At 37.9% G+C, this 24,435-nt stretch overlaps 1 protein-coding gene and 1 non-coding gene across 2 annotated transcripts in view; both read right to left on the bottom strand.

Moving 5' to 3' along the window:
* Positions 1-858: 858 nt before the first annotated feature.
* Positions 859-24,435, bottom strand: part of eif3s10 (eukaryotic translation initiation factor 3, subunit 10 (theta)) — a 37,275-nt gene continuing 13,698 nt past the window's right edge. The window contains exons 4-22 of the mRNA XM_048551105.2: positions 22,863-23,026; positions 22,143-22,342; positions 20,785-20,993; positions 19,332-19,503; positions 17,450-17,554; positions 15,481-15,579; positions 13,470-13,586; positions 12,303-12,488; positions 11,278-11,625; positions 10,561-10,665; positions 9,207-9,320; positions 8,900-9,022; positions 8,568-8,721; positions 8,289-8,473; positions 7,011-7,111; positions 5,117-5,355; positions 4,576-4,708; positions 3,474-3,664; positions 859-1,842 (exon numbers count right to left, since the gene is read on the bottom strand). Of these exons, the coding sequence (XP_048407062.1) occupies positions 1,643-1,842; positions 3,474-3,664; positions 4,576-4,708; positions 5,117-5,355; positions 7,011-7,111; positions 8,289-8,473; positions 8,568-8,721; positions 8,900-9,022; positions 9,207-9,320; positions 10,561-10,665; positions 11,278-11,625; positions 12,303-12,488; positions 13,470-13,586; positions 15,481-15,579; positions 17,450-17,554; positions 19,332-19,503; positions 20,785-20,993; positions 22,143-22,342; positions 22,863-23,026 (3,145 nt within the window). The 3' untranslated portion in view covers positions 859-1,642. The remainder of the gene's footprint in view (positions 1,843-3,473; positions 3,665-4,575; positions 4,709-5,116; positions 5,356-7,010; positions 7,112-8,288; positions 8,474-8,567; positions 8,722-8,899; positions 9,023-9,206; positions 9,321-10,560; positions 10,666-11,277; positions 11,626-12,302; positions 12,489-13,469; positions 13,587-15,480; positions 15,580-17,449; positions 17,555-19,331; positions 19,504-20,784; positions 20,994-22,142; positions 22,343-22,862; positions 23,027-24,435) is intronic.
* LOC125462083 (small nucleolar RNA SNORA19) lies at positions 18,710-18,844 on the bottom strand. Its single transcript, XR_007249591.1, has one exon. It is a non-coding gene; the product is annotated as a small nucleolar RNA SNORA19 (small nucleolar RNA).

Genomic DNA, 24,435 nt, shown 5'->3' with positions numbered 1-24,435 from the left:
AATTCCTTTGAATACATTTACCCTTTAAAAAAAGGTCTTCATTCTCAGTCTAACAATGGTATTTAAAATGATCAAATTTGTATGCCTTTCACTTGTCAGCATCACTGCTCCCTCTGCTGGTGAAAAAATATTGTTGCTTTGATATGTGAAAGAATTAATTATTTTTGTCTTTTCTCTGCTTGTAGTGTGGATATTTAACTTCATGGGCCAGGACAATAAGTTCAATCTGACTAGAGCTGTTCCCATGGGATGGAGGCAAAAAAATGGATTAATCCAAATGTAGTCACTTATGACAATAGAACATACAAGTTTGAATGAATTGACCTCTCTGAACACACTTCTTCCGTTAGAAACATATAATGCATTGACAACCACAATTTGGCCATTCCAAAGCACTGTGGTGCCAATGTACAAAACAAAACAGCAATAATTCTAAAGTACCTTATTTGTAAGTGTAAATGAAATAGTAAAATTGGTATTGAGAGTTTCAGATGAGGGTCTTCTACTCTTCCCTTGTGGAAAATGTAGCTACAGTGTATTAAATACATGTGAATGATGTAAATGTTGGAAAATGTGATAGAAATAAGTGCTCCACCAGATAAACAAGAATTTAGTTATCCAAATGTTGACACTGATCTTTATCATTCCTTCAATCTATAAACATGACTAGCTAAGCGAGCATCACATCTTCGAGTAGCCACACAACCAGGCATTTAGAGAAGAATAAACTGGGACAACTCACTTTGGTTGGTCACTAAGTGGTAACCACACTCAGTTGTACCAGCCAGAGACCACCAAACATTTGATATATTCACCTGCAATATTTAGGGCATTTTTCAAAATAAAAAAACAGACAACTAATCATTGAATTGTTTTATTTTGACCATTTTTAGCTGACTTACCAATAATACTAAGTAACAATCACTACCACAAAGACAGATTTGATGAGGAAAACCTTTATTCTAAAGATGGGAAGAAAATTAGGTCCAAATCAAGTTAATAATCAAGAGAGAGGGGATAGCAAACCTGACCAAATACTCCAAACTGCAAAGTTTTAAATAGTGCGACTTTAAAAATACACTCAATAATTCACAATGTATTATTTGTGAAGGAAGCAGACACATTGGCAAGGCATGTACCGGTATCAAATAATTGGATAATAAAAGCCTTTAATCATGTCTACATCATACAGCAAGGCTACTTTATCCATATTAGCCGATAAGATTTGAAGAGAGACGTAGGCTGGTGTTGTATTTCCTTTTCATATTACAGCTGCACTAGATGCTAAGTGTGTTCTGTTTACTATCAAAGTCGCCATAGCTTATTTAAGAAAACTGGGCAATCTTGAAAATTCAAGGTAGGCAGCTGTCATGTTTAGACTATCAAGTGAAATGTTGACAGAGTGAAGGCAAGGCTTTGACATGCAACAGATGTTTCATTTAGCAGGCTTCTATTATTTTAGCTGCATGATCGTCTTGTATTAAATTTGCTGTACTAAAATAGGTACATGCGTACAGTTTAACAAATGTCAATTTTACTGGTTACTTTCAAAAAATTTAAAGAGCTTGCCACGAAGTTACTGTTATTCAGATTCAAAAGAATTCAGCTAGTTGGCCTTGGTACATCAGACATGAAGGTAAATTTAGCGGCGAACAGTCGTCCAGCCTTCTTCATCAATGACATTTTTGATACGACGAGGTGCCTCTTTGTCCTTCTCAGTTCTCCAAGTTGATTTTTCTTGGTCACTGTCCTTAAGTGGTGGACCTTTCATGGGAGTATCCTGTGCTTCTTGGTTAGCTTGGCTTTCACCATGGCGATCTTCACCGCCACGTCGCCAGGTACCTGTGAACCAAAATTTAATGACACTGATGATTAGGGGATTTGAAAATTAACTTACAACAGAATAAGATTGTAACTGAAGCGCAAACTTAATAGCTAGTCAAGAATCTATATTAAAGAAAGTCTAACTTCTGCAACAAAAAAAGCCCAGAAAATACTGCATTTACACCCTCCCTCAAACACAAAAGGAGCTTACACTTCAAACAATTTCTACATAATTTAAAATTTCCTGATACCAAAATGCCTCAACACCATGATCAAACACTTGGACAGTCGTGTGAAATCATAATCATGTATTATCCCACTCTAAACCATTCCCCCCACCCCCACCACAATCCATGCCACATTTCTTGCTACAATTAATCCAATGGTCAGTGCTCCTTGAAGCAGATGTTCTCCATTGTGGGTGCCTTAAGTACTTTTTCCTTAAAGGACTCAACAATCTAACTTTTTGTACGGTTTGATTCAGTTTGCATTTCCTGAAATATTTAAACTCAATTTTAACACCTGACCATTACTACTTTCCCCTCAGTATGCTTTGTAGGGTTCACAGGACAGGCTTGGCATTTTAACTGATTTCTTGAAAGTACAAAAGCAAGTTCTCTCCTCCACATATCAGAAAATTGAAAAGTTGTGGGGGAAAGAACTCTTACACAATTTTCTCTTCACACTGCTTGAATGTTATTTGCCACATATCTGCCCAAGCCTGAATGTTATCCAGGTCTTACTGCATATGGGCAGACTTCTTCAGTAAAGGAGTTTCAAATCGGACTGAACGCTATATAACAATGGACATGTGAAAAGGGAACACCACTGAAAAAGCCAATGATGGCTGGGTAGGGGATATCAAAATCTGACTGAAAAATCAAATTCCAAGTTTAAAAAGACCAATAATATGACTCACCTTTAAGCTTCAAGTTAGTGTTATTACACACATTTAAAGTTTACGCACTACTCTATACAACTGTAACATTTTACATCACAGCTATTCAATTTGTCTATCATGTCTGTAATGTCTCTTGAAGAACTCTTCAGGTTCCTTAAAACCTCTAAAGTTGGCAGCTAACAAAATTAAGACTTTACAGAAACAAAATACTGAAGATGCTGTAAATCTGAGATAAAGACAAAAACTGCTACAAATACGAGGCGCAGCAACTGTGGAGGTAGAAAGTGTTAATTTTTCATGCTGATGACCTTTCACCAAATCACTTGAGTTTGACGCAACATTTCTGACCTAATGGCATTACATGGGTGCCCAAAATTTGGAGAAGCATGTATCAGTCTTCAATGTATTTCGCATCAAACTTGCTAAAAACAGCATTAAACCAAATTCAAAGATGGCCAAATATATTCTTGCCTATTTTGTTAGACAATGGGTTATCTTTAGGACACACTATTTTTCTAGTTTGTATTTTAAAATCCTTTAAACCAAATATGCCTCTCACCATGCTTCAAAAAAAACATTAGTTTAGGTGGCAAATTGGATATTCAATTTTTACAGCATTTTCATGGTTATGCCAACAATGGATTTTATGATAAACAGCAGCAGTAAGAAGGCCCTCAAAATGAAAATGCTGAGAAATTAATTCTACTTAAAGAACTCAGTACATTTTAAGCAAAGATTTTGTTTTTACCATCATCTCGATCACTTCGAATAGGTGCAGCACGACGCTCTGGTTCATCTTTACGAGTCTTGATGTCTCGACGTTCGCGAAAATCTCTACGATCTCGATCACCATCCCGGTCATCACGTCGTGGAGTTTCTCTCCAGCTAGACTCTTCTGAGCCGCCACCACCACGTCGCCAAGGGCCATCATCTTTGTCTCTGTAAAAAGAGAAAATCCATTATTCACATTAATAAAATACAAACAGCTAGCATTTAGATAAAATTTGTTTGCCTTCATCCACAACTTTATGGCTATTTCCATGTAGACTTTTCACTTCAAAGTCAAAATATACATGGTGGTCTGAATAGTTATATTTTTCTGCACATAGTTAGCATCTTAAAACAGCCTTGATTATTGAACTATTGTCACTTATTATTAAGATAACACTTCACTCAACGCAGAGTTTCAATTTCACTATCAACTGAGATTCTGATTAGGAAAAAACAAGTCAAATCTTGCAAATAAACATGAACAGTTCTCTCCTCATTACTCAGCAAGTTTATCAAATAGGTGGAAGTGCAGACACTTGACACAGGATTAATCTGGCATCTACGCTGAGTAAAAGTAGCCTCAGCTGGAACAGCAGTAACACCACGATATTTAATCACAGGCCTTGATATTTCCAGTTAAACAGCAGTATGTGAAGATAAGAGTTCCTGGTCCTGACTCCCATTTGTCTAGACAGACACTGTCAAAGACGAGGGAAAAACAAAGCCTTTCTGCCCACAGATGAACAGCCTTTAGGATTTATTGTTAAAGGAATACTTGGGAATGATACTAGAGGGTATTCATTTGTACTTTAGAAAGAGGATAACTTTCAGAATGAAAAGTGGAATATTTCATTTTACCCATCAGTTAAATTCCTGGCCAAAAAACAAAAACATACTGAGGGGAACAGGGAAGGACGATCAGAATATACGCCTTTGCCAAACAATCAGCATGCAACATATATCTCATTCTTACTTCAGTAGTTAAAAATGAAAGGAATCCACCAAAACAAGTAACGGAAATTTCATTAGCAGAATTATCCAAAAGAAACAAGATTGTTCATAATCCTTGATTTACAAACCTAAATGCAATACGGCGATCACGATCTTGATCTCTATCCAAATCACGATCTCTGTTATCTTCCGAAGATCTGGAGTCTCTGGGTGGGGCCCAGCTTTCTTCACGTGCTTTTTCCCTTTCTCTCCATCCACCACCTTAGATACAATTACACTTCAGCTATTAAGGTGTTCTACTCATAAGGGGCTAAAAGCTTCCTTGTCACTGCATTAATCTATAAAGCACTTCTCATTTAGCGAAACTTCTAACTCATGCTGAAGATTCGTAATTGAAACAATTACATTTGAACATAGTGAAATTGTTTGCACTGACTCCCTTTCCAGAGAATTGTTTCTACATAATGAGCAAGTGGAATGCAATCGCTCAAGAGGCAGGCCCACATTCCCCTACCAAAATCAAAAAGGAATCGACAACTCAAAGAAAAGTTACAAACTAAATGCTTGATATTTTGGACATGTAAATACAAACGGTACATTTTAAAATACATACAATAACCCAAATGCCTGTTAAGCAAGAGCACATCCAAAAAAACCAAACAACTGTACCTGGTTTATCAAGTGGTCTCCATGGGCCAGGCCTCGAATCATCTACACGGCGGGGGCCTCGATCATCATCCCGCCAAGACGCCCTGTCATCATCACCTCGCCTGAACAGCGGACCCCGATCATCATCTCCTCTTCTAAACAATGGCTCTCTATCATCATCCCGTCTAATTCGGTCCTCCCCACGGCGGAATGACGGCCTATCATCATCAAATCCACGGCTTTCCCCTCGGCGCCACTCGCTAAGAAACATGACCACAAGCCAAAAAACTATTACAAAGCACGTTTCGTTATAACGTACAAATGCCACAACTGGCTTTTCTTACAGAGGACGCAGATAACATAAGTAGTGATCAATGAGAAGAGTCTAGGAGAACACAGCAGACTAAGTTTAATTATTAATTAATACAGAAAGGCAAATTGCTGCAATTCAGAAGGATAAAATGAAGTGATTTTACATGGTTGTTTTCCATTACTGAGATCAGTTTTCAATTTCAGATTTCCAGATAAATCCCAGATAAGCTGAACTTAAGATTCCGAAGTTTGAATCCATGCTCCAGATCATACGCCAAAATTCCACGCACAGCAATCGACGTTGACATGCCAATCAGGGCAGTGACTTCCAGTTTTGAAAGTCACTGCTGCACACAGACCTTGAAGGCCTGTGCAGGCAGAAAGAAAATTAGAAGGAATGCTAACATCATCACTGTCACCATATCTTCCAAATTCAGTTAGGTGGCAATATTAAGAGCATCTGAAATTGTTTTTACAATAAAGGTAGAGAGAGCTAGAACTTGCATCGGTTTTATTTTGAAACATGCTTTGCCACTTTTTAACAACTTGAGCTTTCATATTCCTAACTCTCTCTCTACCTTTATTGTAAAAACAATTTCAGATGCTCTTAATATTGCCACCTAACTGAATTTGGAAGATATGGTGACAGTGATGATGTTAGCATTCCTTCTAATTTTCTTTCTGCCTGCACAGGCCTTCAAGGTCTGTGTGCAGCAGTGACTTTCAAAACTGGAAGTCACTGCCCTGATTGGCATGTCAACGTCGATTGCTGTGCGTGGAATTTTGGCGTATGATCTGGAGCATGGATTCAAACTTCGGAATCTTAAATTCAGCTTATCTGGAAATCTGAAATTGAAAACTGATCTCAGTAATGGAAAACAACCATGTAAAATCACTTCATTTTATCCTTCTGAATTGCAGCAATTTGCCTTTCTGTATTAATTAGTAATTACAGTTACCTGTACAAATCACACATTTAGTCTTAAGTAAAATATTTTCAATTCTAGGCAACATATTAGGTTGGATAAGAAGGCTGTAGAGTGTGCACGATAGAGTTAAGAAATTGGTTCCATGTGTGAGGGACTTGCATTACAAGTGACAAGTTGGAGAAACTGAGGTACTTTTCCTTTATCAAGATTGAAAAAGAGACTATACGAGAGATGTCTAAATAGAGTAAAGAGAATTAGTCCAGCTGGCAAAGGTCAGGAATAAATGGCACCATGAACATAAGACTTTTAGTCAGCAAGTTGCTATGCCGTAGTTGTATTCAAAGGAGAAGTACATGGGCACCTGAAGGGGAAGAATGCAGGGCTACCAGAAAAGGGCAGGGGAATTCAGGCCAAATAAAATTACTCTGCACAGGCTCAAAAAAAGCCTTCACTTTGATTTAGCTTTGTCAACAATTTTATGAACTCAGTGAATTATATTAGAATATATTGAATTTGCTTCCATGAGATAATACAGAGAAAAATTTATTTACAGGGAATAACTGCATACTTTTATTGAACCAGTATTGATACTTTGGGCTGAAAGGCCTGCCTGTGCTGTGCACTTTATGATCACTGACTTGGTTTTAACCAGTATTTTAAACCTAACTACATACGCATCAGTTCCTCCGCGTCTCCATTCGGACTCCCTGTCTATAATACGGGAATCCCTCCAACTATCTCGTTCAGAGTCTCTATCACTCCAGCGCTGAGATTCCTGCCAAGAGGAGAAATAAAAATCAAATAAGTAACCAGTTGCACCCAAAAATTCTGGTTTATTCTTTCAAAACATCACTGTTTACATTGTAATTAATCTACTCTTACTGTCCTCTGGGCAATTAGCAAATGGGCACCAAACAATGGCCAAGCCATCGCCCACATTCAAGTTAAATTAAAAACAGCAATACCTCAACAGAACAAATCCCACTGCATGCAAAAAATGATTTCAAATCAAAATACAAAATGTCATTGCAGTTGACTTAAATCAGTTTTAATTTTAAAAATCTTAGAGACTATCCAGCTAAAACCCCAGCTCAATGACTAATGCAATGAAGCTTCCAGTAGTGGGAAATGGGGTAAAATTTATCATACTTTCAAATAACGCAGCTTGCAATAGACGGGTAATGAGCACAAACAATTCATCTGAAAGCAGCTAACAAGATGAAACAGATGGCAACATTAAATATGATTATTAGAATGAACAAAACTACCTTTCTAGTCTTTGATCTTTAAAATGATTAATATTGCATAAACAGCCATTCAATACAATAAACACACCTTACACAAAATTTGCATTTTAGTAATATCACTAGAAATAATCTGCATTTCTGACAACTAACCATGGAGAAAAAACCAGCCAAACAAGCTTACGATAATTGCTATAGATCACGTGATTGACTTAGTTCTTCAACTCAAATTTTTGTTTTCTACTAACTATCAGAATAGCTTTCCACGATCAAGCTGCTAGACCTCTTGCCTCCCTTGAAGTGGATTACAGCAAGCAAGGTCTCACATCAATAATATTCTTTACTGAAAACTGGAGACAGAGATAAAAGCCCAAGCTACAGCATTTAGTTCTTCCAGAGATAAACAGTGAAAGTAACCTCTTCAATTCCTGAGTGAGAAGCTTTTACTTCTTACTCTAAAGCAGTACATCTCATCTAAACTATGCATTTCAGGCAAAGCTCTGATCTCTTCCTGCTGAACTGAGCAATTGAATACCTTGCTTTCATGCAGTGATCTATCACAAATATGAGAAATGCCTATCCTGGACTATCCAATTTCTGCTGTTAGCCCACTGAGAGCTAATCACAATCAAGAAATTCTGTTATGTTTCAAATAGCTAAGTAGTATAGAACAAATGCAAAGCTAACAAAAAGAAAATATTTTAATACCTTGCGGCGAAACTGGTCTTCAGCATATTTCCTTTCTTCTTCTTTACGACGCTCGCGTTCTTCAATTTCCATTTCTCGCTGGCGTCGTTTCCTTTCAGTTTCCTCCAATTTTCTTAGTTTTTCTTGGTATTCACGCTCTTCTGCTTCTCTTTTTTCACGCTCACAGCGCTCTTTTTCTTCACGCTCTAGTAAGAAACTCCAAAAATAAGAAATCTTTCTTTGCAGTCATTCACACACACTTATGGTTGTGAAAACTGTGCAACTACTAGGTATTCAAACCTTTTTTAAGTTTTTCTTCCTCCAATCTCTGAGCTTCCTCCTCTTTTTGTATGTAGTAGATCCTGCGTCTCTCTTCTTTGCGTTGTTTCTTACGCTCCTCTAAACGCATTTTCCGTTCTGCATTGAGCCTGTCTTGGAAGTTCCTTAGTTTCTCCTTTTCTCGGTACAAAACAGAATGCAACTTAAACACCACCTTTAACCTAGCGCTGCCATATTCAAGTAATAAAACATGCCACCAAGAAGCAAAAAAAAGCTTCAAAATCATTTCTTAGATTGTGACCAAGAGCATCCTCATGCTACTGTATTAACAAGTTATTGAATAAATTGCAGACCTCGTAAACAGTACGACGTGAAGCCATAAGCTTTGTTAGGAACAGGTCTTGATCGTCCATCATTCTTGACATTCGATTCTTATGCTCCAGCGCTTTCTCACGCTCAACTTTCATACTGGTAATCTGTAAACAGAAGAAATTTACAAATCAGTTACATGCAAACAGGTGTAATATGCTAAATCAAGGAAAACTTAGACTTAGGTTACATCAAGAAATGTAAAACAGCGAAGTGTCCAAAAATGATGCATGAAGCAAAAATCAAAAGAACAAACCCAAGAAGCACATGCATACAAATTACATCACTCACCCTTTCCTCCTCTTGAAGTTCCCACAATTCCATATCATTTATTCGCTGTTCTTCAAATGCTTTTTTGAGTAAAGGTATTTCTTCCAATCGTTTGGCTCTTTCAAAGAAGTCAATCTGCCAGAGAAAAAAACAACTAAATCACAGGAACTATCAACTGCTTTAAAATCTGTCATGCACCTCAGAAATTAGGAAAATTTTAAATCTTGTGTAGCAAGCAGCTTACGTGATAACATTGAGTGCTACAGTCATCAGCTGGTCAAACTTAGCAGGAATATTTGTGCTATAAACCTTTGAAAATTGCACTGAATAAAGTTATGGCGTTTCAAATCCGCATGGTCAAAAAAACAAACTCCTGACTATTTTAATCCCATTTTCCAGCACTTGGCCCATAGATTTGCACATTTTGGCATTGCAAGTGTCCATTTAAATGGAAGCATCAAATTCCAGATTCCCACCACTTTCTAGGTGAAAACATTTTTCTCTACATCACCTCAAAATTTTCTGCCCTTTATCTTCATCTATGCTCCTTGTCAATGATCCTTCCATCAAGGGGAATATTTCTTCGTGTCTAACCTCAATTTTATACATCTTAATCATTTTGGTACTGGCTTCACTACTGCACTCCTAATGATTATCTGTCTTGGCAAATCTGAAGATTTCAGGTGACTGATGATTTAATTGGCCAAATTTATTAAGAATTGCTGGTTTTAAGTCTATTAACAGAACCATTCAGCAGATTAAAATGATTTTGGTTAAAATATAAACCATTACATATCAATAAACAAAGGGAAATGAAGAACAAACTTCTTAATACAATTTAAATGTCAGACCATATTCTCAGTGACTGCCTCCAAAGTATGAGCAAGATCATTAATCTGTATATTCCATTTATCCATCAGCAGCGCGACAGGCCGGAAAGACACTGGCCATTGCCAGTGCAATAATGAAGCCAGTACCAAAATGATTAAGATGTACAAAATTGAAGAGGGTAGACACGAAGAAATAGGCCCGAAACGTCAGCTTTTGTGCTCCTGAGATGCTGCTTGGTCTGCTGCGTTCATCCAGCCCCACACTTTGTTATCTTGGATTCTCCAGCATCTGCAGCTCCCATTATCTCTGATCACTATCTTGGATGATTGAGGACTCATTATCAATTCATTTTGTAGTGTAAAATACCATCCTCAAATCACTGAAAAAACCCTTGTTAGTATTATCGTTATGAAGACGACTCTAGCACAGACAACTTTCCCTCATGATATCTTAGGTTAGTTATCACATCAGTATCAGCACTCTTAGTTCATCTTACCAGACACGTTACCATTTTCTTTTATCATAAAATAATCTATTTGCTCACTTTCTTTTCCTGATTTTTCAGACGTTCTTGAAGTTCCTTCTTTTCTTTCTCCAACTGCTCAACCTGCTTAGCCATGATAAAATCTGGATCCAGTTCTTCAAGGTTCTGAAAAATTCAACGGATCACGATCAGACATAGCACACAAGCATTCTGAACAAAATAGTTATTGACATCAATGCCTATAATCTGAAGAAACAGACAGATGTTGGTGGAAAAGAAAGGGATTAAAAATGAACATGTATGCATTGTGCATTTCCAAATTGGACAAAGCCTTTATTCAGTAACTAGCAATTCATGTTCACTTCCTGGATTGAAGGAATTTCTCAATAGACTATTGAACAAGACCTATTAAAAGGATTTAAAATTGTCCAAGTCTTTGAGAGTAGATGAACCTGTTTCGACGTGTAGAACAGCAGAACCAGATGCCATCAATACAATATAACAATCAAGAAATCAATTGTGGAATTCTTAAGAAACTTAGAGAGGTGAGAACATGGAACCCCTCACTGCAGGGGATAATTAAGGGCAAACAGATTATGCTGACTGGGTCATATAGAAGGACAGCAGGTGGCTTTAATGGGCCATAAACTAGCATGCATCGTGAGGCGAAGTATCTTTTTCTCTATGTAAATTTATGTGATACTATGTCCCCAAAAAGAAAGCATTTTAGATTGGAACTAAAAAAATGTTTAAGAAAGCTAGTGAACTGTATTTTACCTCAATGTCAATATCACGAAATGCTTTAGCTCCCAGTTCAGTTTTTTTAATTTGCTCCAGACGTTCTCGCACATGTTTCCGTTTGATGTTTTCATGCTCCTGCATAAGACGTTCTTTTTCTCTCTCCTGTGCCTCTTGACGTAAACGTTCTTCTTCAGCCTTGCGAACTTTCTGAAGTTCCGCCTCTCGTAACTCCATTTCCTCTTTCTCTCGCTGAACATTCAGGCTTTCTAAGCGTTCCTTTCTCTCCTCAATAGTCTGGCGACGGGCAAGGATCCGCTGGTGTTCCTTTCTAGCATTCTTCAAATAAGCACTGACAGCTTGCTGGTGTTGCTCTTCCTTTTCATGCTGAAAACGAAACATGGGCAGGAAAAAAAAATTCTATAATGCAAACTTCTAACAAACCCAAAATTCCTAATATTTAAATTCATAATGTCTCACAGCTTACTTGATTGAGACAATCAGCAATGGAGCCAGATGAACCAGGACCTTCCTGGTTTCTTCAGTTCATGTGGAATTACCAGATCCTGGCTTAACTGTCAGGACTTATCAACTAGACAGATCTAGTTAGAAACCACACATCACGTTATGGTCCAACAGCTCTGAAAGTTTGTGATTTCAAATAAACCTGTTGGACACCTGGTGTCACGTGACTTCTGACATTGTCCACCCAATGCAACACCGGCACCTCCACAGACAGATCTAATGATATTGGATATTCTTTAAGATATCAGCGAGCATGTGGCATTTTATAACTTATTTATTTAAAACTCTGCAAAACGAACGAGAAGTCCAACAATGCTGCATCATCTACCTGGAGCATGCACAATCTATTTTCATTACTTGGAAAACTTGAACTTGTTTCCATCCTGTAATAAAGTGTAGCAACACTATTTCCAAGGCTGTGAAGTTTAACATAGAAAAACAGTGTGCTTGCAAACCAAGACGGAGATGCTTGCTCACTTTGGGTCACTGGACCAGTCAGGGAATCAGTTTGCAAGATTACTTAGTCAAAAAAAACTTACAAGCAAATGAGTTGGCTTGACAACTTGGATAGCCTTCGCTAATGCAGCAGACATAGCAGTCAACTGACTTCTGATCTGCTCTGAAGGCATTGGCTGCAAGTAAGGACCCACTGGCGAATCTTCTCGTGGAGAATAGTTGAGATCTGAGCCAAAACTTAAAGTACGAGAAGAATGATCAATGCGAACCTAAAACAAAAATAGGGCGTTAACATTTTAGTCAGAGTCATACAACATGGACACAGACCCTTTGGTCCAACTCATCAATGCTGACCAGGTTTCCTAAATCGAACTTGTCCAATTTGCCTGCATTTGGCCCACATTTTTCCAAATCTTTCCTTTCATATACCTGTCTAAGTGTCTCTTAAATGTTGCAAATTCTCCCATTGAAAATGATAATTTTTGTAGCTTTGATTGAGTCAACTTTAACCACATTTGAACCATTCCGGATCCAAGAAATAACTCACTTGTAAATTACCTGAATATATCCGAGTGTACTATATTTGGTTGGAGTAGAATTAAATCCACCCCAAAGACTATTAGAAAATTTGTTTAAAGGACAATTTTACTAGAAATTACTGCCTGCACTCAAAATATATTTTAAATAATGGTATGGTCCCCAATAATCTTTTAACAAATTTGAAAAACAGCACAGAACTTTCATGGTAGCTCTCCCAATCTCCAAATGTGCCTCCCAGCATGAAAGTCAACACAACACATGGATGACTACAGGTTACAGTACAGCCAGACAAAATTTTTTCTCCAATGTGCTCAACTAACCGGGCAACAATTTTCTCTTGGGAATTAAATATTGCCCACAAGTACCCATTCAAGATTTGTGAAGTTATTAGTTGCAGGTTAGATTTTTGATCTTATATTAAAAGGGAGAGAATGAACTACTTGGCAATAGATCTCTACAAACTTCTGGTAAAGTTTACTGCTTTACCAGCAATGTAAATTCACTCAAAAATACGTCTAACAGAGCTTCTATCAAGTCTCTTGAAGGAGTAATTTCAGCTAATTACGAATGATGAGAAATACCTGCTTTGAATGCAAACCAATATTTAAGACTGATTTATTAAACTTCACTCCAGTAATTAAGCTCAGTATTTGAAATCCAACAGAACTAACACACCACTGTATAGGTCAATATGCAATTGTTGGCATTACCTGCAAATCACAGTGTCTGGCAGCATCAACAATGGCACGTTCCAGCTGAAAGGCATCAACAAATGGAATCAAGGAAGCCAAACGAGTAAATTCTATACTTTGATAAATCTGAGCTACCTGTGGAACCAAAAAAATGGTACCTTATCAATCAGGGATTGAATCAAAAAGGTTTGTACACTTTCCAGAGTCTCTGTGCAGCTTTATGGCTTTGTACTTGAGGTTGATGCATTGATTTTTTTTTGCTTTAAAATCAAAGCTAATTGAGGCCTACCGAAATAGGCTTAAATGCATTTAAACCTATGCCATTACAATTTGCCTTCATCCTCAAAAGACAGACAGAACAAATTTGAATTGTTGTTGAAATAATGTTAGGATGCAAGTTTGATCACTTGCATAATTGACTAGCACCACTGTCTCAGAGAAAACATTAAAAGGATGAACCAAAACTTTGTAACAATTTGGCACCAAGTAATTTCAAGTATTCACTCTCCTCCATACCACGGTTACAATTTGCACCATCCACAAGATGCACATGGCCCAACTCCAAAGCGCTTTCTAAATCTCTTGTCTGCAGACAACAGCTGGAAATGCATGCGAGTGCCATGCTTCCAAGATCTCATTTAAAAAGACTATCCGCATTTGGAAAAACACAGCCGTTCCTTCATCAGTGGGCCAATTTCTGGAACTCCCTGGACATCATCATGGGAGGACCTATATCAAGTTTGGGGAGGATATAGCCTGGTGGTATTGTCATTGGATGAGGAATTCACCAGTGCAGGTTAACATTCTGGTGAAAACAAAGAACTGCGGATGTTGCAAATCAGGAACAAAAACAGAAGTTACTGCAAAAGCTCAGCAGGTCTGGCAGCATCTGAAGAAAACAATCAAAGTTAACATTTCAGGTCCGGTGAGCCTTCCTCAGAACTGATGGTCGCTAGGAAAATGTCAGTTTGTATGCAGAAGTTTTTCTGGAGGGGTGGGGGTAAAGGAATAAATGTTAGCTGGGAATAGAGCACTAAAAAAGGGAACAGTTGGATAGACAAAGGATGGGATAACAACCTGGCGAGGAGAGTGAATAGCTGTTAATGGAGACTGTTAGGTTGCTAACAATAGGTAGTGCATACTGGCAGTAGTGGCTATTTGCTCACCCAAGGTGCTAAATTTTAAGTTTTACTGTAGCGCACCAAAACATCTGGGCTAGGCGATGGCCTAGTGGTGTTACCATTAGACTATTAATCCAGAGATGCAGGCAATGTTGCGAGGACCTGGCTTCGAATTCCACCATGGCAGATGGTGGAATTTGAATTCAACAATAATCTGGAATCAAGAGTCTAATGATGGCCATGAAACCATTGCCGATTGTCAGGAAATAAAACACATCTGGGGTTCACTAATGTCTTTTAGGGAAGGAAATCTACCATCCTTAACTGGTCTAGCCTACATGTGACTTGATCCACAGCAATGTGGTTGACTCTGAACTGCCCTCTGGGCAATTAGGGACGGGCAATAAATGCTGGCCCAGCCAGCCGATGCCCACATCCCATGAATGAATTTAAGAAATCTGTTACATACAGAAATAGGACCTTAAAATTGCTAATAATATTTCAGAAGAGATTATAAAATATTTCAACTCTGAAGGCATCATTGTCAGTGTTTGGCCATGAAACAAAGTAGAGGATAAGTATCAAATTTAATTCTGAATTTATAAGTGATAGATTGAAATTTTATCCCCTGGATATGACTCTTGGAAACTACGATATTGTAAAACTGCAGCACATGATTGTTTGATATTCCAGAACAGACGAGAATCAGTGCAACATTGTCAAGAACCATGTGTGCATTTTAGAGGCGCTTAAGGCAAATGAGGCAGAAACATTTTGCTGTCCAACATACCACAAGAATAACATTTTAAAAATGCCAGCAAGACACTGTCACAATTCAAATCTTTGTACTAAGCTTCCCAACTTAAGAGTGCACTTTCTAAACTGTTCTACGAAAGTTATGTACAAACCTGTTGAAGGAGCCGAAGGATGGTATTATTCTGCAAATGAGGTACATAATGCTGAAGGTCAGGCTCTTTTTCTGACTGGTCTCGGACCCAGTTGAGGACCTCGAGTAGAAGAAGAAAGACAAAGTTATGGCCTACATCACGTCGACCTGAATATCTATCCGGAGTATATTCATGTTTGACTGGTGATACATGATAGCGACTGAATCAGAAAAACATGATTTAATGCAACTGCCAGAAATAGAGCGCTGACCAATTCTTAACAAACTGATCAAGGAAATTACTGAATGAAAATTTTTCTTTAAACGCTTTCATGGAATGTGGAAACTACTGGCTAGGCCAGTATTTACTGAGTACCTCCAGTGGAGAGCAACCCGTTTGGTATAGATACACCAACGATGCAGCTACTAAGCTAATTCCAGGGTTTTGACCTGGTGACCGTGAAAGAACAACTACAGAGTGCCAAGTCAGAGCTGTATGTAATTTAGGGGGTAATGGGCAGGTGATGCTGCCATGTACCTACTGCCTTTGTCTGTCTATCTAGGTATGAGAGATCACAGATTTGAAAGAGGCAGCTGTAGGAACCTTGGGAAGCAGCTGTGAATCACGATAGTGCTGATTTTTTTTTGGGGGGGTGCAGGGTGGGGAAGACAGACAGCAGTCAAGGTGGCTGCTTTCAAGCCTCAAACATGGTTGGAGCTACACTCCGTCCTAGGACCTCGCAGATGATGGACAGGCTCTCAGGAGAAAGTTACCCACAGATTTCCCATCCTGACCTAGCCTTGTAACAAGAATTATGTACCTGGTCCAGTTCAACTTTTGGCTAATAGTTGCCTCCAAAATGCTTTAAAGCAGGAGTTACCATTGAATGTCACAGGGAGACAGTCAATTCTCTTGTTGGAGATGGTCTTTCTTAGCACTTGCAGAGCACAGATGTTACTTACCAGTTGTCAGTGGAAGCCAAAATGTTAATCAGGTCTTGATGCATTGGAAAAGATGGAAGCGGACTAATTCAGGTGTTTAAGGAGTGAGAACAGTTTAGAACATTGCTGCCTGCCCACCTGCACCGCCGGCCTTTTAGTAGAAGGACCAATGAAGCAGATGAAGATGGCAATTATGATCACTACAAAAGTCCTACAGCAATTACCAAGGACTGAGATGAAACCCTCTAACAACTGCCATCTTCTTTGGTGCTGGTATCACTCCAGACTAGAGAGTTTCCCACAACTATCCCCCAAGTCCAACTCTCATTGACTTCAGGTCTTGTGAAGATTCCTTGATTCCATACTCAAAATTAACGTGACATTAAGGGCAGTCACTCACATCTGGAGTTCAGCTCTTTTGCCTTGTACAAGGATCCTGACATTTTGCAGGGTAGGAAATCACCTTAGTGTACTGAAGTGTATGGAGGGGACTGTCAGCTGTGGTTATGTGGTTAGACCATCTGCTAATTAACCTCCAAATTTTGCTCTAGCACATTTAAAACATCATTGATCTCACAAGAACAGAGAGCATGACAATGAAAAGGTGCTGAAAACCATATTACAGCAAATGGTAGTACAAAACTAGGAAGACAGGATTTGGCTTTTCAGCCCTTCAAATATTCAGTTTGACATTTTATGAAAATCAAAGTCCATTTTCCAATATTCAGCTATGTTCTTTGACAACCTTAGCAAACATATATTGACTGTAATTTTCAAAATTACAATCAGACCAAAGTAAGACTGCTTTCCAACTTTCACACACAAATTCAACTTTACACCTCATGCCGATTTCATCCAAGGTAGTTTATGTTCATCCACCCAAAAGCATTCCTTTAACCATGCAACTTTGCTTAGATGACCTCTAACTTTCCAAACCCTAGGAAAGCTTTTAATTGCATTGTAATATTAATAATTTATCTTTTATATTCAACTGGTCCCTTCCAAACCGTTCAGAATACAGAACATAGAAGCTTAACGTCATTTGTTACCTTAGTGACACGTCCACAAAGTTTTAGTGGGTGGAATTCTACTTCTAACCAATTATACACCCCCTTTACTTCAGGCGCAGCATACTGCATCACATTGAAACGAACCTTTTTGTAAAAAGAAAAGTTGGTTCAGAATGGAGACTGATATTAATCAAAGCATCAATAAACAGTTAAAAAGATTTAGTCTCAACTTCCATTAATAGAATATTAACAGAATGTTCAACTTTGATAAGAGCCTGAGTAATTTCTTTAATTCATAGGAAAATTTCTCTCAATTGGACTCTACTGTGCCACACCACACAGAAACGGAAGGAAGATTCCAATACACCAAGAATGTAAAAGATATCTCCTGTGATAACCAAGCCCCAATCTGATTTTGATCCAGTCACAAATTTTGTTAGTTGTCTCAAAACATATCAATTCCTCAAATAGTTCAATCGATGCCTGCTAAATACAGGGCCACCAGTGCCTGAATATTCCTTGCTCACATTTCATCCTAAAATTTAAACTGGATTAAGCGAAAGCAATCATCAGGATTCTGGTCAAATAAAAACAAAGTTATGGGTTTAATTCCATTTAAAAGGGTGGTCAGGAGGAGCAAATGGAACAAATTGAAGGGTCAGAGGGCAAGGTTGAGCAGAAACCACAGGTATTGCAGTACAAAATGGAAGGTAATAGCTGCAGACATAGGCTCAGAATTGCTGTAAGTGGCAGAATATAGGACAGCTCTGCTGGGGAGAAGTAAGGCAGGACAATAAAATGGTTAACAGAATCGATAATTTGAAATTGTTGAACTCCGTCAAGTCCAAGAGGTTACAAATTGTCCAAATGAAAAATTAGTTGCTGTTCCTCACTGGACTGCAGCAGCAGCCCACGACTGAAATGAAAGCAAAATGGTGTAGTTAAATGGCAAGCAGCCATTCTCAATTCCAAACTAACAGTCATATTGGTCTCAAGTTAACTATTTCCCTTTCGCACTCCACAGATGCTGCTAGAGCCTACTGAATTTTTTTTATTCTAGATCAAGCATCTGTAGTAAGTTGCTTGCAGTTTGGAGGTCAACAGATATTGATACAAATTGATGAGAGATCATCATGCATCTCCAGCGCAGTGATTAATCAGAACAAGTTTGAGATCTACAAGAACTTTAACAGTGATAAATGAGAAACAATTGGAATAAACGTTGTAATTCAATCTTTGAACAGGATTACTGTAAAGTTAATTATACTTACTAACAACCCGAATTCCTTATCTGAATCACCCTGTCTGAAGGGGACTGGCAGCATGGTACATCTGAATCAACCAAGCTGCTAATTAACCTTCAGCTCTTATTCTGGCACATAAGAAATCTCTCAAATCTCACTAAAGCTGAGAACGAGTGAATGAAGCGTGCCATATTAGAGGCAACTCTGTCCATTAGTTTTTTTTCCAGCTCAAGTGAAAATACTTTTTCACAAAAAAAATGAATTTCTACATTACACAGTCTTTTTTAAAGTCTTTCCAATTCCTAATCCTTAATTATTAAAAAAATTTGTTTCTTTATTAGAATTATACTGTGGTTATGGCAGTGTAATGGTTATTTTTAGTGGATTAGTAATGCATAGACTGCAAGCTTAAATCTTTTCATAGTGATTATTGGATTTAACTATTGTTTAAAAAAGACCCAAAGTGCTGATGAAAAGAGAAAAAAAAGTAGTCTCAAAGCCAGAGCTGCTTCACTGAATTCTTTTCAGGAGGGAAACAATTTTTTACTTCACCTGGCCTATGCCATACCAATGCAAAAAAATGTTGGGATAGGACACTGGCAGGGCTAAGAATGATTGAAAAAGGTATTACAAAATTAAAGCTTGATATACAAACTTGGGCACACCAAAAATCGTACCATGTCATTAATTAAACTTTGTCGAGTTGGAGGTGCTTGTAATCCCAACAGTGTAGCTAATCGTCGGTGCTTCTCAACAATAATACCATCCATGTCGAGCAATCGGGCAATGTCTGTCCTTTCAGGAGTTATAGGAATTGAGAGAGTAGCTAAAAGCACTCTGGTAGACATCCTGTAAAAGATAGCAAATCAAAATATGTGAAACCAGAAATTTGTTGCAACAAAAAGATGCAGCTATGATGAGTGCTGACCAATTAACTGCTTGCAGTTTAATTATTGTCACAATTATGAAATGCAACAACATTAATTTATGCACATTTGCAACACAGTTAACATCCTAAGAACAGGATAGACTTTGAGCATACTCTATGCAATGCTTATGGTTTTTCAGACAAGCTTTTGGAAAGTAAATAGCAAGTTGATTATACTGTTAAAAAAGGGAGAATCAAATCTCACCTATAAATGCAAGTCAAATTGGAAACTTTTAAGAGCTGCTATTGTAATCCAATTTAGTCATAAATTACTCATAATATCCATTTGCATCTGTATTGCTTGCAGAAGCTCAAGAATTTCTCAACAGCAGATTTTAGGCAAAAAGTAATGTCAAGCTTTTTGTAGAAAGTTTTAAAATTCACACTTTTTTTCTCCCCAAACAGGGGAAAAAAATTGTCTTGACATTTCAATGCTCCACCCAATCGCTCATTCTCATCCTTACAGATTATTCCAATGAAGCTCAAAGTAAAAGGAATGGTATCTTATTTTACGGGCACTATTACAGCCTTCCAGAATTGTTCTATTTCAGACTGTAACACATACTCATTTCAACCATAGTTCTTATTCTATTGGTGATGGTTCTGCTTTCCCTGAATTCATCTTTTGCTCCATTCCTTGCCCTATTACTATCTCCTTTTAATGCCTCCCATCTTAAAGACTTTCCATTTTCCACTCATTTAAGACTTGTAACATCTCTAATCATTTTTAGTTTTGACAAACATAATTGACCTGAAGCATTAATTTAAAGAGACATGGACATTTAGCCTCATCTTTATTTTTGATTTCCAGCTTCTTCAATATTTGGCCGTTATTAAGGTCAACTTCCTGCAATTATATTGATAAGTTTTGCCTAAAAACCTAGAACAGGAAGCCTTATTTGTAACAGCAATCCAATCAAAGTAGTTATGCCCGACCTGGACTCGGGCACCGTATCATTCATCTCTTCAGACTAGAAGAAGCACCTATAAACAGGCCTTGAGGTTGAGTTCACACCCTTATGGGGAAGCTGGGATCTCCCACCTGCCATTCAATGCATGTGGATAACAGCATACCAACTGCAATTCACAACATCATTTTAGTACCGCTTCCACCATTCAGCATGGTGTCTTCTCCCCAGAATTTCATTATAACCTTCAGCACTTGTATTCGTTACTGGTTATGCAATTAAGTATTTCTGCACCTCTGCATCTCCTCTGGTGAAAGATTTTTTCTCATCTCTCTGGACAAATGGTATAGTCGGTGAAGAGTAGATGCATGAAACAGAGCATTTCCCGATTTCCAGAATACTGTGGAAACTTTATTATAGTAATTAGCCATCAACTGGGGTTTGGGGGGCTTCTTGGACAAAGAAAATAGCCCATGAATATCTTCTACTGCCTTGAAAGCTTCCTATTTAAAAAACAAACAAACATTTTAAAAACAAACATTATACCAGAATCCCTAATCCAGAAATTTATCAGATGCTTTAATTCCCACATAGTTGAAGATTTTTGAGCAAGTTGCTTCATAGTTACAAAGCAGTTAAGCGTTCAATTAGGAAGAGACGATTTCAGCCCACACCTCAACAGCCAGGACACAATCTTGTTGCTGGAACTAGAAATTAGATCCAATGTTGGCTCAATTTGTTACTGATATGTTCTGCAAACCAAGGTCAGCAGTAAACAAAATGTGTAACATGACGACTGATAAATCAGGCGAATATTTGCCAACAGTTTGTTGTATTTGTTGCTTGACACAAGAACATGCTGTGGTCAGCTGGTGCCAAGATAAGGAAAAATAATGAGTACTTCCAGATTATAAGCACGCACACTGGTATATGCAAATATTGTCACTCCAACTGACTAACTTATTAGTAGTTTTACATGAAACAAGGTCTGGAATCCTGAAAATCCAGAATAAAGCAAACTGCTAACCTTTTTACACAGCTATCCAATCATTTCACCAAAATATTAAGTTAAGAACCAAGCTCTGTCCATCATTCTGTGCATGCACCTTCCCTCCCTCCTCCCCAAGACCAAAACAGAAGTGATATGGGGAAAGAGTCCAGATAAAAACTCAACAATCCCAGGAATTGGCTCCGTCATTCAAGCTGATTACTTAAAATACTACGATATAATTCTCTCCGAAGCGCTTTGAGTTTGGTTCTACGGGACTAATGGTAAGGATCTAATGCAAACTAAACAATATTGAGTGAACTCTGATCCAAATAGTGCAGATTCAAGTTAAAACAAAAAGGAGTTTTAAGGAGATATGTCCCTTGCTACATGCTACTCAATTACCTAAAAAGTAATCTGTGGGCTTTTATGTTCATATTGTAATGCTTCAATGCAAATGACAGTTAAACAGGGAGTGAACCTACCTATAAACATGACCAAAAGTTCTGACTCCCTTTATTACAGGGCACTACACAGTGGCAGAAGTCAGAATCCTTAAATGGTACTGATTATACTCTGAGCAACCCCAAAGTTTACAACTATGCTTTATGAAGCCAACTCATTACGGATGATTTGATGGCATTTAATGAAGTTCAAATACTACCTGCCAAAGTTCCATGCTAATTGCACTATCAAGTTGTACAAGGCGAGTCTCCAGATGCATGGACTGACTATCAGGATTATTAAGGTTGATTGCTGTGCTTTGGTTGTGGTGACGCTGGATCTGTCCCAAGTGTGTACGCAGGTTGTCACATAATTTGCGGAATTCTGCTTTTCGAGTGTACTGCAAGCAGAACTTAAAAGCTGAAAAAAAGAGTGATAATGTAGAAGCAGTTCCAAAAACACAAATTTCCAGCACTAAATGCAACAGGTTACAAATTTCAGCAATGGGCTGAAAATAGTAAACATTAGCAGTCTGAATTCCCCACAGATGAGTAATGGGAACAGATCCTCTTGGACATTCATCCAAATGAGCAACATTTCAGAGATTCAAGATTAAAACATATTTGCAAACACATTAGCATATAAAATGGTTTTGTAATAAATGGGATTAGGCAGAGCAGATAAAACATTAGTCTAAATTCTTCAGCTGAGATCAAATTAGCATAACATCAAATATGAAGAGACAATCAGGAGAAACTTGTACAATGTGTTAAGTGTGGAAAACAACAGAAATTTGTAATTAAAGTAGAGATGACATCATTAAATACATATTTGAACCATTAGGGAAGGGACAGAAAGTCAGAAGAAAAGGGTGGAAGGGAGTAGCTGCATATCGTTATGGGTACAGTTTGGACAGATAATCAAGGCAAAGAAACTCTACCTTGTTGAGCAATGTCATGATAAAGGCGTTCCACTTTAGAGTTGTTACGTAATAAATCCAAACATTGTCTGTAAGACTCCCAAAGAAATTTAACCCATGGAGTTAGCAGCAGACGATCTGTACGATCTTGGGTATCCTCACCACTGACAGCACTAAGCAGCACACTGCAAATATTCAAAGAAAGGCTTAAATACATCTTGCCACCCCAGAGATTTACCCAATTTCCTGTGAAATTTCAATAACATTTGTACAGAAAGATGGTGGCAGTGCATTAGCTTAAAGACTGCAATCAAAAAATGCACCATTATACTCAAATCCAAGTTAACTTGCATTGTGGAAGCAACTAATATGTACACCAAAAAGATTCAGGTCACGAGCCAAAAACATTCTTTCCAGACTTAAAAATACTTTAAAGAATCAGCACAGCAAAACACTGCAGAGAACACAACATGCTAGGGTCATTCATATCACACCTGAGACTCAAAAGGTGTACATATACCTCAACCTTTGTGAAATACTAAAAAGGTTTCCTTTCCTACCAACAAAATATTCTACCACAAGTATTTCCTACTGAAACTAATTACATCAAGATATCTAGTGTAATCATTTGTCAGATTCTCAGCAAAATTAGATAACTGAACTTCAGGAGCAACTTGGCTCTTATGATTCAGTTCACTTAGGCTTCTGCTTTATTCAGACATTACCTCTGCATTCTCAGCATCAACAAATTACATGTTGATCAGTAATCCACCTCCTCGCTGATTTAGAATAAATCTTCGTTATTGCTGGTAGCAAAAAGGTTCATGTCCTTGAAGCTAACTTTTATAGAATTCATCAGTGTTTGTGAAAAATTCTCAACATATTTTTTTTCAGAAATCATTTTTACCTCTTGTACAAGGCAAATAACACCAAGAAAACATTTTCAAATCCCCAATTGCGAGCAGCATTTCTTCCCTGCCTCTCACACTGATTAAATCAGCTTGAAAGAAAACACAGATAGCTCTATCACCATTAAAGGTGAATCCAGGACAGAACAAAGGGCCATATAAAACTTCTCACACTGTCATCTTGTGAATGATCTGTAATGCACTGCCTAGAGTGAGGTGTAGGTAAACAAGTAGGACGTTCCAAAGGAATTTGCAAAAGTAGTCGCAGGTGCATACCTCCTTTAATGTGGAGTTACAGGTAGACAGGGTAGTGAAGAACACATATTGTACGCTAGTCTTCATTGGTCCGAACGAGTATAGGAGTTAAGATGTCACATTGATGTTATACTGGACATTGGTGAGGTCACTTTTAGAATACTGTATAAAATTCTGGTCACTTTTATACAAAGGGCGCTGTTAAACTTGGGAGAGTACAGAAAAGATTTAAGAACGTTATCAGGAATGGAGAGTTTGAGTTATAGTGATAAGTTAAGGATTTTTAACCTAGCAGAGACTGAAGGGTGACCTGGTAGAGGCATATAAACTCATGAGAGGCATGGATAGGATGAACAGCTAAGGTCTTTTTCCTAAGGCACAGAAGTCCAAACCTGGAAGGCATATGTTTATGACGGAAAAAGATTTTAAAA

The sequence above is a fragment of the Stegostoma tigrinum genome, chromosome 20, assembly GCF_030684315.1.
Source record: "Stegostoma tigrinum isolate sSteTig4 chromosome 20, sSteTig4.hap1, whole genome shotgun sequence".
Taxonomy (NCBI): Eukaryota; Metazoa; Chordata; class Chondrichthyes; order Orectolobiformes; family Stegostomatidae; genus Stegostoma; species Stegostoma tigrinum.
The sequence above is the reverse complement of the archived record's forward strand: the minus strand, read 5'-3'. Positions and strand labels throughout refer to the sequence as shown.